General features: G+C 40.7%; 2 protein-coding genes across 3 annotated transcripts; one reads left to right on the forward strand and one right to left on the reverse strand.

Moving 5' to 3' along the window:
• Window positions 1-2,268: 2,268 nt before the first annotated feature.
• On the reverse strand, window positions 2,269-7,711 carry eloal (elongin A, like). 2 transcript variants are annotated; one of them, XM_035171746.1, is made up of 11 exons: window positions 7,506-7,710; window positions 6,575-6,631; window positions 6,372-6,493; window positions 5,370-6,273; window positions 5,190-5,289; window positions 4,942-5,109; window positions 4,752-4,849; window positions 3,663-3,843; window positions 3,354-3,468; window positions 2,714-2,820; window positions 2,269-2,517 (listed from the first exon to the last, which is right to left on the reverse strand). In XM_035171746.1, exons 1-11 carry the CDS (start codon window positions 7,581-7,583, stop codon window positions 2,456-2,458), a joined length of 1,992 nt encoding a protein of 663 aa, XP_035027637.1. In that variant the 5' UTR covers window positions 7,584-7,710; the 3' UTR covers window positions 2,269-2,455. The 2 variants fall into 2 exon arrangements, with proteins under 2 accessions (XP_035027637.1, XP_035027638.1); XM_035171747.1 differs by lacking the exon at window positions 6,575-6,631 and having other exon boundaries at window positions 7,506-7,711.
• A 1,202-nt stretch (window positions 7,712-8,913) lies between these two features.
• Window positions 8,914-12,967, forward strand: klhl31 (kelch-like family member 31). Its single transcript, XM_035171756.2, has 3 exons — window positions 8,914-9,071; window positions 9,981-11,186; window positions 11,276-12,967. Exons 2-3 carry the CDS (start codon window positions 10,012-10,014, stop codon window positions 12,006-12,008), a joined length of 1,908 nt encoding a protein of 635 aa, XP_035027647.1. The 5' UTR covers window positions 8,914-9,071; window positions 9,981-10,011; the 3' UTR covers window positions 12,009-12,967.
• The last annotated feature ends 315 nt before the right edge of the window (window positions 12,968-13,282 follow it).

The raw sequence follows: 13,282 nt of genomic DNA on the forward strand, positions 1-13,282 counted from the left end.
AAAACTAGAAAACTATCATTTTCTTTATTATTTTATTTGATATGGCTGTTGCGAAATATTTGCTCTACGTTTTTTTCAAGCTAACTCAAGACCAGCCCTTTTAATGGGGTTTTCAATGAAATTGTATTGTATTTAAATTTTTTTTCAATTACTCACTTAATTTTTCTCAGAATTGTCTTTACTCTTTTAGTATTTTATTAATTCAATTTATTTTGTCTTTATAATTTTCACATCTCTTTTAGCATTTTAGCATTTTAATCTTTTTTTACCTGCATTTTGGTGTTTTCACACTTTCAAATGTATGAGATTTACTATAGGGTTTCCTCAGTTCCTGTTAATACCGTCTCGCTCTAATGTTTTTATTCTGTGATGCACTTTGTGTTACACTGTTTGTATGAAAAGTCCTATTCAAATAAAGTCTGATTGATTGATTGATTGATTGATTGATTGATTGATTATAAACTTGAAGTATATTCCATCTTCCTGTTTGAAAGCTATGGTGGCAGTGTTGGAAAAGGTAGAAGCTTTATCTTTGCTTTACTTTATCACTTTGTTTATTTGTTTAATGTTTGTCTGTTTAGGGAACCATTGCCTCACATTTGTAGCCTAATGAGTATTTTTACTTTTCTTCCTTTAAATATGAATATTTAAATATATAATTGTTTTGTTATATTTCGTCAGTAGTTAAGAAAATATTGAAGGCAGCACTTCAACAATTCTGTTTTTGGAAATTATTTGGATTGTAAGTGCTTGTACTAACCAGTCATTCCTACCGATTTTCTACGTATTTTTATCATATTGCTATGCGGGAATATTAAGTGCTCCTAAGTTTGTTGTGTGGTATAATGATTAAACTAAGATTAAAACATCAATACAATATCCACTGGAATAGTGGCATATTGACTCAGGGATCCCTTTCAATGCTTTATGATCCAGTACTAAAGCAAGGCCCACTGAAAATAATAATTAATTATCATATATTTTGTTATAGCATTTCATTAACGATGTATCAATTCCTGAAGTTGGAATGAAATCAATTAAAAAACAATTAAACAAATGCAGTATTTCACAAAGCAGCAGCTTTTGGGGCCCCTGGGTATTTGCCTCATGATTTGCCTTCAGTTAGGTCAGTTTGTAATCTAGCCTTTATGCATTAATTTAATATGCATTAAAGTATGTTTAAAATGTCACATCCTGCATGACTGTTGAGCTTTCTAGACACAACATATGACAGATGTTATATTCATTTCAATTTCTAAATGAAAAAAAATCATTTTACTCATGTTTCCAAGCCAGATCTTTTCCATGTCAGAAGTCAAGGTCAGTTCCAACCCTCTGTCGCAGGGGCCTCTTGTGGTCGGACAGCATTAGGTCATTTTGCAACCATCCTCCAAGGTTAGTAGGGCTTAGGCTCTGATACAATATCCCTCAACCTCTATTACATATTATCAATTACCAGTCTGTGTATATATATATATATATATATATATATTTGATGCCTTGAAAAACAGTTTCATGAGCAAATATGTTTCCCCACCCATAACATACAGATCATGTTTACTAACTTAGTTAATACAACATATTTTATAAGTCCAACAGATCTAAAACAACAGCTCACCTCAAACCATTGGATTAAACAGATGGATTAATGATGCAGATTTAGCAGTTCACCATAGGTGGCGCTGAAGGCTGCAGCAACGTCAGAACCTTCCCTCTAATATTCCCTCAAACAGTTGTTCAACTCTGTCCACAAAAACAGAAATAGACAGGAAAGGTCCTTGAAATGAAGAAAGAAATGGCAGATGGCAGTCCTCCCTTCCACATCATCGATTTTTATTGTTCTAATGAAAAGAGGCTTTCCTTTCATAGTTTGACAGTTTTCAAAATAATTGTTTGGGTAGATCACCTAAGTACATAACAAAACAGGTTAAGTACATGAAAAAAATAATCTGATTTATATTACAATATACTATTTAACAATGTATTAAACACTTCATGTTGTCTGTTTAAACACTTAGGGTTTTTTACGTAGTGCTGGAGGAGGTAAAATTAATGTTATCAAAAATATATTCATCATATCAAAATTCTATTTATAAAGATGATCAGATTTTTATTTTTTGTATAGCAAAGAGTTTGTAGGAAAAATTGGTGAATGAACAGAATATAACACTTATCTATAGATCCTCTAGAGGGAGCCCCACCCCATCAAATAACTCACCCCTGACCCTCTTTGTCACAAACACATCAAGAGACAAGAAATGTCTAAAATCAGGTGAATTTGCAGTTTTTATTGTCCTTTTAATAGTGAAGACAATTCACAGTTATGGGAAAAAAAACATTGTTATTGCCTTTATATTAAGACAAACAACACAGAATGATCTAAGGTGAACACAAGGCCTAGTAAAGTTAATCAGTGATAAAGTGCACTTCTCCCACGTCCTTCACGTAAGAGTGTTTATCTTCGTCCCAGCTGCTTCTTAAATGCCTTCAAGGACTTTGCCATCATTGGAGCAACTTCTGTAAGAACAATACAACTTTACAGATCTCAGGGAACATGAATTAGGTAAAGAAAAGGTGTAAAATAACTTGTTGTTATAGCTTTCATTTGAAGAACACCACTGGAGAAAAAAAAACCATATAACATATCTGAACAGGCCAATCAGACCAGTTTGGAAGACAACGTTACATCTACAATAGTCTCCGTTCAGCTCACTTGTTTTTTTGCGGGGGTCTTGAGTAGTGCTTCCCCCAGAACTGGAGCTGCTGGGCCTGCTGGGCTCATTACAACTCGGCCGCAATCTGTTGTCTTCAACCTTGACACTGGAAATTTAGGTAATAACAGCACAAGCATAATTTAATCAAGAGAATTATAAAAAAAACAATGCACAGAAATTTACAAAATGAGTCTCCATCAACCTCCAGATGTCAGCATTACACCACAGCTAGTGAGCATGACATCCCATGTTGCAACAGTTCACAACAAAAGGAGCCCAGGCCGTGTTCAACAAGAATAAAACCAGTTTATCCAGCACATTGCTCCAATTCCTGCCTTTGGCTTGGGTCACCCAAAAAGCATTTCAGCCACAAGTATGCAACAGGTTACGATTCTGCTGAGCTGCCGCCGTTGACTGGTTAATGTGTAGTTAAGGGCTTTTATTTAGAGGAGGAGCAGAGCGACCACATTTCTCACCAGGTGTCCAGGCTTTACCAAAGATGAATTTAGAGCAATGCCCCAGTACGGCGCTTATTATTCTTTAGAATTAGGAAACAACTAAATTGCGTAATTTTCATGAACAAATTAAGAGAGATCAGAACCTGTATAGATATGTCTATATTTAGGATGCTGAACCCACCTGCACCTGGGCGGATGAGGCTGCTGACTAGCAGTTCCATGAATCTCCTGCTGAATTCGCACATCTCTCGGTGGCTTGGCAACAGTGTGAATAAATGCCATCTTCACCTGCCGACCTGGAGAAAAAAAACAGGGGTACAGGATGTATTTAGGACCAAAAATACTTTTCAATCTATATAAAATATTCACTTTACATGGTTTATTTTACAATGGATGTAGTTTTTTTTGACAGTGATCAGAATTAACTAGTCAGCTGAAGGTCAGTCAGCTTTAGTTTCAGTGAGAGCCACATTCTGTATGAAGCACACACCTTTAGGTTTAGTAGAATTTGCAGAAACAATGGTTTTTGTCAGTCTCTGCAGTTTCCTCTCCCTCTCCTCCGACAGCCTGACGTACATCTCCTTCCACGATTCATACTCCTGAAGTCTGGAGTGCTTGAAGTCCCTCTGACAGTGTTTACCCCATAAATGGTCTGTCACGCCAACGTAGATCTGTGGAAACAAACAGGTTACAGGGTTAATGGCAAACAATGTTGACAATCTCTACCCCAAAGTTCTATGGAGTTGTTTACTCAACTAGACACACACTCAGTGGCCACCGTAAATAAACCTGCTCAATGACAGTATCAGATCATAATCTACTACATTCCACACTGGAAAAAATTCACTAGGTCCAGATTTTCATTTGGATCTGCCTCAAATTTCAAAAAATGTAATATCAGTCCTCTTAACATGTCTTTTTCATCAAGATCCATGAATCAAAAATGTAGAAAGTGAAAAAAAGTGGTTTCCACCAGACCAGAGGAGATTATTCAAATGAGCCTTCCGATTAATAACCTATGGCAACAACATGCTATTCCATTTCAGTCAACCAGGCTGTGGTAATGCAGGAAACTATACAACAGCACTGTATCAATCTAATGGCAACAACCAAAAACATGTAGAATAAAATTGTGCCGAATACTAATAACAAAGCATATTCAAAAGACAAAATGTTACACTAAAAGTAAGGACATTTATTTTGGAGATGGACATAAAACACTGGAGGACTCGACCAATCAGGCATCTTCAGCTCTGCTAGCCCCACCCCAAAGGTTCTTCTACTTTTGTTAAGTACTAACCCCCAAGCATGGACTTTTTAGGGGGTTCAAATTATTTTCTGGAACATAATTTAGACCCTGCTCCCTGCGGCGGGGAAAAAAAGAATTCCTGCAAAGGTTCCTAGTTCCAGGAGAAAGTTCCTGCAGTGAAAATGCAGCTCTAAAATGGTTTCAGGAAAATGACAGTGACTTCAGTTTCCTTTACAATGGCTTGCACAGCCTCCAGCCCTGGGAGGGGTCTCAGCAGGTGTACCCAATAAAGTGCCCCCCACAAAATGTATTCATAAGTCACATTCTTACTGGGTTGCACTCCTCAATGCGTAGCAGCTGCTCCGGCATGCACCTCTCCAGCACCGGCTTGAGGATTTCAAACGGGACCCCGCCAGTTTCATGAAGCACTGTGAAGAGATCCCTGCACCTAAATACAAATCCAACAAACTGACAAAACATATCAGAGCCGTGCAGAGAGGGTTCTTTGGCCTTTACTCACTGCCAATATTGTTCTGGAGGGTGCGGATACACTGTTGGTACAAGCTCAGCATGGCTGGGAGGAAGACGGTCTTGGCGCCTGAGTACACTTGCATCTTCTTGTTGAGCCGCTGACCAGTGAACATGGCGGACTCCTCGGATACGTCACAGACATCCGACTCTTTCTCGACTTTGAGACAAAAAGAAGAAGTGTGAGGAACGAAATGAGAAAGTGTGAGAATAGAGGTGTATTTGTGCTGCTGACTCTACCTTTTATGTCAACGTAATCAACACAGGATGGCTTTTCGCATTCAGGCAGAGAAGCCGGTAAAGGGATGCTCATCAACTCCATGACAGAATCCTGAAATCTCTGAGATATGATTGATTATTAATCAATATTGATCAACACACTCAAAAAAGCAAAACTTTTATGATCTTACTCAAATGTACCTGTTTCAGAGGACTACCATTTACAGATAATTTGAAAAGTTTAACATCAGGATGTTTCGTCGCCTCCTCTTTTACTTTATTCTTGAGTTTTTTGGACGGTTTCTTCGCTCCACATCGTTCTTTTTTCTTAGACACGTTCATGTCATAGTTCAAGAACGATTCGAAAGACTTGGAGGCCTCCTCTCGGTCGACGCGACCTCCCTCATCTTTGGGTTTAATTTTGGCCTTTTTGTTTTTTGAACATCCCTTATTCTCAGACTCTTGTTCGTGGTTGAGAGCAGGGTTCCGCTCTTTACTCGTTTTCTTCCTTTTTCTCTTCCGGGACTCTGAGCTCCTTGATATTCCTGAAGATTCGTCATCTCCAACATTCGTCAGTTTTAAAGCTTTTGAGTATTTGTCACTGGATTCAAATGAAAAAGATTCTTTGCTTTTCTTCTTTAATTTCTTATTTGGCTCCTTTTCTGAGCCAAATCTTCCACTGTCAGAATTGATTTTCAGTTTTTCCCTGGAATCAGACCTGGATTTCAGATGAGCCTCCTTTGGGTTTTTGTTGCCGTCTCTTGATTTTCTGTCTCTCTGATCATTTTTCTTGGAAGCAAAAGAATCATCCATTTCATCTGATTCAGTTTTCTTTTCCAAGACATCACTCTGGAAAATATGCTGCTTTACTTGTTCAGTTTTTGTTGGATTTTCCTTCTTTTTTCCTTTCTGCTCTTCACACCGTTGTTTCTCTTTCTTACTCCCCGTTTTGACGAAGGCTTCATCTGAAGAATCCTGACTCTTGCTGTGAGATGTTTCGCAGTTGTTGTTTAAATCCTCTGTTGTCAAAGCTCCAGCGTCCGGACACTTTTGGTCGTCCAGTTTGTCTTTCACAGAAAACACCTCTGACACATCTTCTGTGAGGCTGCATCAAGGGGATATATTCAATTTAAAATGTCAAACAAATACAAAACAATATAAAATAAATGCATAGATATAAATAGAAAGTTAAATACACGTCACCTTGTGCCCTCCTTAGTGGAGGTTGGAAGAAGTTTCTTCCAACCTCTAACTAACGACTTGGCAAGTTCTCCGGCCTTCTCATGTCTGCGCAAGGAGTTAACGATTTTCCCAATTCCAGTTTCCTACATGTAGGAACTGGGTCAGTGCAGTCAATGAAAATTGAATGTGTATAAATCAATTGAAAATTTGCAACATAGACTCACAGAAAGAACCTCTAGTGTGATATTCAAATCCTTGAGTTTCTGCAAGATTCTAAGAACCTAGAAAGAGAGTATCAACACATAAGTAACTAATATTTTAAATGCCGTTTCTAACATTTTTAAAAGTATTTGGCAAAACTTCATGTTTAATGTAGAAAAAGTTGCGAAATTGTGGAGGAAACCCGACAGGCCAAACATGGTGTTCCTGGTTTAGGATCCCCACAGTTGCTGATTTTGCATTCAGAGCAGAAGCTATGTATGGGAACCTCACACACCCACTTAGGCTGCTCCTTTTACTGCGAACTATAAATGGACAATGCAAGTACTGGTGGGTTAAGTCTCACTGTGCGGCTGAACAGGGCGTTCTCAAGCTGTACATTTGGATTTCTTAATTTAACTCTGCTTTCCTCTGACCACTTTAAAATATTGGCCGATTTCTATTGAACATCTAGAGTGAAAAGTGAATGAAAGAGGCCTGCAGAGAGTCACAGCCTGCAGGGGATATGATGGACGGTAGCCACAAGTTGAACAACTGGAGGAGCTGCCAATTTTAGCAGCAAGGCCTCTCCCCATTTAAACCCCCACAGTGAAGCAGCAGCACATGTCTGGGACTGAAACAGATCTGTCAGCCTGTGTCCTCATATTATCCTGGAGACCCCAGGAGCTAAGTGAAAATGGAAAACACTCAGAGGAGACATGTGTCCAACATGAGACCAGAGGACTCTACACCAATGATTAGACCTGAAAACTAGAAGCACATTTTGTCTCAAGGCGGTGATTGGAGTATAGAGTTAATTCAAATGCTCAAATACTCAATCAGGCCTAATATTCATGATCACGTATTTTCTGTAACTTCTCCAAAGAATCGCGACATTAAACCAACTGTGTCCCAGAGGCTGCAGCTTCCTCCTCCTCCTCCTCCATGTGCATGTACCGTCGCAGACTCTGCTGTGTCCGCGAGCTGAAGTTTGAACCTCGTGACTTTCTTCACCACATCAGAGCTGCTGGCCATCACGGTGACTCACGTGCAGGCCGTCCACCCACAGAACCACACGCACACGTACACACACGTACACACACCGGGCAGCGCGCGCACGTTGATGACACGATTATTATGGGCGGAACCGGCGACAGAGATGATGGTTTGGAGATGATTCAACCATTCATGATGAACGTGAGGATGGGTCTTTCTATAAAAACACACACAACACGTGGGCACATGAACATGATGTTGCCACAGAATTCAAAACATCAATGAATTAAAAGAACCATGCAAAAATGTACTTAGATTCCTCATTGCAACATATAATAGGTAACTGATAATGATGATGATAATGATAATAATAATAATAGATGTATCCATAGCAGCCTGCTCACAGTGTTTAGCCCTTATTGTGTTTACATGGTAGGTAAAAGCCATTCTGTAAATTATGTTTTATAGTTATAGTAATGGGATATATGAAAAAAACTCTAATCCTTCAAATCAGAAGCAACAATCGGTATTAAAAGTGAAAAGATTTATGGATGGCACAGGGATTTTCTCCTAATGTGACACCACAGACCTTAAAAACAGTGAATGACCTTCAGTGCTCTAAGATATTCTGCCGAAAGTGAATGTATTCAAGGATTCACTGACATCTAATATGAGTTAAACGATATCAAATGCTTTAGACATACATAGATGATGGGGACACTCTTGTGCTTCCTCAACTACAGAATTCACTTTTTTCTAAGTGGTTCTCAAACTGGAACGGGGTCCCCCAGGGAGGGCATGTAGAGCCACTACCAGTGGGGGGAGTGTGGATAACCAGGGGGAAACTTTTAAAAGTATATATGTTAAATCAATTTGATTTATGTAGAGACAACAAGTGACTGCTGATGCTATAGTGCTTGTGTTTATTTCACTAGAATTCAGCTTGAAATTAGTTGCCTTTTCTCTCAGGGTCTGGCTTCTGAAGGGAGGCATGACTTAGAATCACTGTCTTAGACTTGTGTGTGTCTTCTGCACAAAAAGCTTCAGGATGACATGATTAACTGTGCTGATAATGAAGTGGCTTAATTTAGATCATATATAGGGTCATGTCCAATCAAATAATAAGTCATATTATGAGGTATTTAATTTCATTTGAGAAGAGTACATATACAAAAAAGTTGTCTCATTCTATAAACTAAAACAAAACACTTCACCACCACTTTTTATAGCAAACAGTAGACAGCCGGATGTCGCCATATGCCATCTTGTAGGAAATAATTATCAAGCCTCCACAGTGTGTTGACATCATTGGAGGCTATAGTGGGACACTATATGTTGGGTGGGGGGTTGCATGGTCCCTGCCCTCTCTGCCACATGCATTTCACAAATCTTGATTGGCACTGGCCCCCCCAGAGGAGGAGTTAACTGCATGTCTCTTTCAGCTGAGGTGACTGCTGGTCTCTCTCTCCTGCTCCAGTAACTGGAGGCACAAGTTCCCTCTTCCCCAGCCTCAGCTTCAATTCTCAAGTAAGTGGAGATTTGTCCCATGATTGAACTGTGTGTGATAGTAGTATTGAAAAGACAACGTGGTGCTCAGTTTTTGTCAGTCAGCCTAAAATGGAAAAGTCTGGTGTTTTCTTGCTTACTTGGCCTGCGAAAGGTGAATAAATAGTTTGAAGCTGTTGACCTATCAGTAAAAACATTTGCTTTTATGCAGCTATGATGACAGGAGGCTTCATGTTTTTGGGTAGATGATTTGAGTGTTTTGGAACTTTCTTTCTCATGTAGATCGTTGATTTCGTATAATTATCCAGGATCAGCCTCAAACAAACAATAACACAACAAATGACGAAAAGAATATTGCTTGTTACTATGTTAATTTACACAGTCAAAGGACATGAGGCCTGCTGCTCATGTCTCAAAGTCTATAAAAGGAACGTCATGGCAGAGTCGTCCAGCGCTGCTATTCCTGGACATGCTGCTGATAAACTGTGACAGATGCAAAGAGTGGCATGTTGACGCATTCACTCTCTCACTCACTCCAGCTTCACCTGGTGCACATGACAGCGTCAGCGTAGTATCTAAAAAAATCCACTAGATGTAACTGTTCTTCTTAGATGCAACAAGTTTAATGTGGCAAAGAAAACAAAACACACGAGATGAAAGACCAAAGGAACTCAAGATTATGGCAAATGCATTGCTTAAGACATGAGATGATTCAATATGTCAGAGTAATATAGGCTATTTTAATGTACTTTATTTCCTTCTAAATTGCTAATAATTTGACCAAAGACTAAATAAGATCTACTGCATTATTTGCCAGAATAATTCACCTAAGTATAAACTTAATCTGTCTGATTTATATGACACATGTTTGTATCATCCTCAACTTGTGCTTTTCAGACAATATCTCACATGCTGTGTTTATATTTTCAGAAAGTCTGGGCTGTGTTCTGCTGCTACAGCCATGGCACCCAAAAAGAGCAAGACCACCAAGAAAAGTAAAGGAGACATAAATGAAATGACCATCATGGTTGAGGACAGCCCCATCAACAAGATCAACGGGTTAAATACTCTGTTGGAAGGAGGAAATGGTTTCAGCTGCATCTCAACTGAAGTCACTGACTCAGTGTACGCCCCGAATCTCCTGGAGGGCCTGAGCAGCATGAGGCAAGAGAGCTTCCTCTGCGATCTGACAGTAGCCACCAAGTCCAAGTCATTCGACGTGCACAAGGTCATCATGGCCTCCTGCAGCGAGTACATTCGAAACATTCTGAAGAAGGACTCCACCCTCCAGAAGATCGACCTGACTGACCTCTCACCGGTCGGCCTCGCCACTGCCATTACGTATGCATACTCCGGAAAGCTGACCCTGTCACTCTACAGCATCGGCAGCACGATCGCCGCCGCCAACCTGCTGCAGATCGGCACCCTGGTGAAAATGTGCAGCGACTTCCTCATCCAGGAGCTCAGCGTGGAGAATTGCATGTACGTGGCCAATATTGCAGACGCCTACAGTCTCAAAGAAACCAAGGAGGCCTCCCAGAAGTTCATGCGGGAGAACTTCATTGAGTTCTCCGAGATGGAGCAGTTCCTGAAGCTCACCTACGAGCAGATCAGCGACTTCCTCTCAGACGACTCCCTGCATTTGCCCTCCGAAATCACGGCTTTCCAGATCGCCATGAAGTGGTTGGACTTTGACGAGAAGAGGCTGAAGTACGCAGCAGATCTCCTGACCCACATCCGCTTCGGCACCATCTCTGCCCAAGACCTGGTGAATCACGTCCAGAGCGTGCCCAGGATGATGCAAGACTCTGAGTGCCACCGTCTCCTTGTTGATGCCATGAATTACCATCTGCTGCCATACCAACAGAACATCCTCCAGTCACGCAGAACAAAGGTCCGCGGAGGCCTCAAGGTGATTCTCACAGTTGGCGGACGTCCTGCCCTGACAGAGAAATCTCTCAGCAAAGATGTCCTCTATAGAGATGCAGATAACGTGTGGAATAAGTTTACAGAGATGCCGGCAAAGAGCTTTAACCAGTGTGTGGCAGTCTTGGATGGTTTCCTGTATGTGGCAGGTGGCGAGGACCAGAATGATGCAAGGAACCAGGCTAAACATGCTGTCAGCAACTTCTGCAGGTAAGAACCAAAGATTTAAAATCAACATTTGTCATATTATTTAACATAGGGTTTGAGTATAACCTTAAATGTCCCCTCATGTTCTTTAGATATGACCCCCGCTTCAACAATTGGATTCACTTGAGCAGCATGATCCAAAAGCGCACCCACTTCAGCCTTAACACCTTCAATGGCCTCTTGTTTGCCATCGGAGGGCGAAATTCTGATGGCGTTCAGGCCTCTGTGGAATGCTATGTGCCCTCCTCCAACCAGTGGCAGATGAAAGCTCCCATGGATGTGCCCCGCTGCTGTCATGCCAGCTCCGTCATCATTGGAAAGATCCTTGTGTCCGGAGGGTACATCAACAACGCCTACTCCAGGGCTGTGTGCTCGTATGACCCCTCCACCGACACCTGGTACGATAAGACCAGCCTCAGCACACCTCGAGGTTGGCACTGCGGTGCCACCGTGGGAGACCGGGCCTACGTCATTGGCGGCAGCCAGCTGGGAGGCCGCGGGGAGAGGGTGGATGTCCTTGCCGTCGAATCTTTCAACCCTCACAGTGGCCAGTGGAGCTACTGCACACCCCTGCACACGGGGGTGAGCACGGCAGGTATTTCCATTTTGAACAACAAGGTTTATCTCCTCGGAGGTTGGAACGAGGGCGAGAAGAAATACAAGAAATGCATTCAGGTTTTCAACCCCGACCTCAATGAATGGACTGATGACGATGAATTGCCGGAAGCCACGGTCGGTATTTCATGCTGTGTCCTGATCATGCCCACACGGAAAACACGAGAGTCCAGAGCCAGTTCAGTTTCATCTGCACCCGTCAGTATATAAGAGCTGAATTGATAGTGATGATGTAGTTTACATGTCTACAGGTCTCCAGGTCTCCAGCTTGTCTGTTGCAGGAAGCTTAGTTCTCAGCTATAACAACAGCCACTTTTTTGGGACTAAGATTATCAGTTGAAATGGGCATCAACTTTTATGATGACAAAAATGAAAAAAATGTTTAAAAAAATGCAAATTTGGGAACATGGCCTTGTAAAAAAATTTAACAAAAAATGTAAAAATAATTTTATTGAAGCAAAATTAAGCCGGTGTTGGCAAAGACAATAAAAAATACTTTAAATGTTATGTTGCATTTATTTTGCATCATTAGGGTCAGATGATGTTTATGATAAAGAAAACTCTGCATAGTTATATGTGTCAATTTCATTCGTTTTAGACAGAAGTTTCATTTTGGGGCCAATTCAGTTGGGATAGTTTCATTAGCCCTTTTCTAAACATATTTTATATGAAAAGGTATAAAATACAAAATCTGTGACACAACTGTCTTTTTTACCCAGTACTATGGAAATAACACCCCTGGATTTTGTGACAGCCCAGGTTATGGTGACTACAGCCACTGTGATTCTCAGATACTTGAACAGAACAGTGAACGTCAGAAAGCTGGAGCTGTGTGTCGGCAGTGTCACCTACCAGGAGTAGGCGACCGTGACGAGTGTTCAAACACACCACGCAGTGTTCAGTAGTCTTGTGTGCAGTTGTGAAGGAAACAGATTCTCTCGGGAAGATGTCGGCGTGATGAGGGTTGAATGGGCATGGATGTGACAGTCATAATGAATAAACTATTTTGTAAAAAAGAAAATGAAAAATATGACTTGTGAGTGACGCTGTCAGCCTGAGCTCTCCTGGAAGTCAATGCGCATGAATTCCTTGACTGCTCATGTCTTTTCTTTTCTTTTTGTTTGTTATTAAATTAAATTTTAAATTAAAGAAATGAAGTGTATACGCTACTTTGAGCTGTGGTCATTTATTATATTCATTTCTATGCATTTTTTAAATAATTTGAGACTTTAAAAAATATGTATTTACTGAAAGTGATGCTTTTACTTAAAAAAATAAAGTCACTCTTATTTTTGGCTCAATTTTAATTTTAATTCATGTGCATCTGCCTATTTGGGTGCTTTTGTGTTCATGCTTGGGACATTCCTGAAAGGCCATAGTGTACTTTATATTGGAATGTGGCTTGAGAACATTGAGGATTTAGGGTCAACAGGTTTACTCCGAGTTCACTTCAGTGCAGACGTGGGCGATCAGAGGGGTGAGGC

The sequence above is a fragment of the Hippoglossus stenolepis genome, chromosome 12, assembly GCF_022539355.2.
Source record: "Hippoglossus stenolepis isolate QCI-W04-F060 chromosome 12, HSTE1.2, whole genome shotgun sequence".
NCBI lineage: Eukaryota > Metazoa > Chordata > Actinopteri > Pleuronectiformes > Pleuronectidae > Hippoglossus > Hippoglossus stenolepis.

Excerpts from the sequence above, each read along its gene's own strand:
- eloal (XM_035171746.1), bottom strand. The coding sequence starts at position 7,583 with ATGGCCAGCAGCTCTGATGTGGTGAAGAAAGTCACGAGGTTCAAACTT. Across the intron at positions 5,110-5,189 it reads TGATTACGTTGACATAAAAG|TCGAGAAAGAGTCGGATGTC; the intron begins GTAGAGTCAGCA and ends TTTGTCTCAAAG. Across the intron at positions 2,518-2,713 it reads AGACCCCCGCAAAAAAACAA|AAGTTGCTCCAATGATGGCA; the intron begins GTGAGCTGAACG and ends TTGTTCTTACAG.
- klhl31 (XM_035171756.2), top strand. The coding sequence starts at position 10,012 with ATGGCACCCAAAAAGAGCAAGACCACCAAGAAAAGTAAAGGAGACATA. Across the intron at positions 11,187-11,275 it reads GCTGTCAGCAACTTCTGCAG|ATATGACCCCCGCTTCAACA; the intron begins GTAAGAACCAAA and ends CATGTTCTTTAG.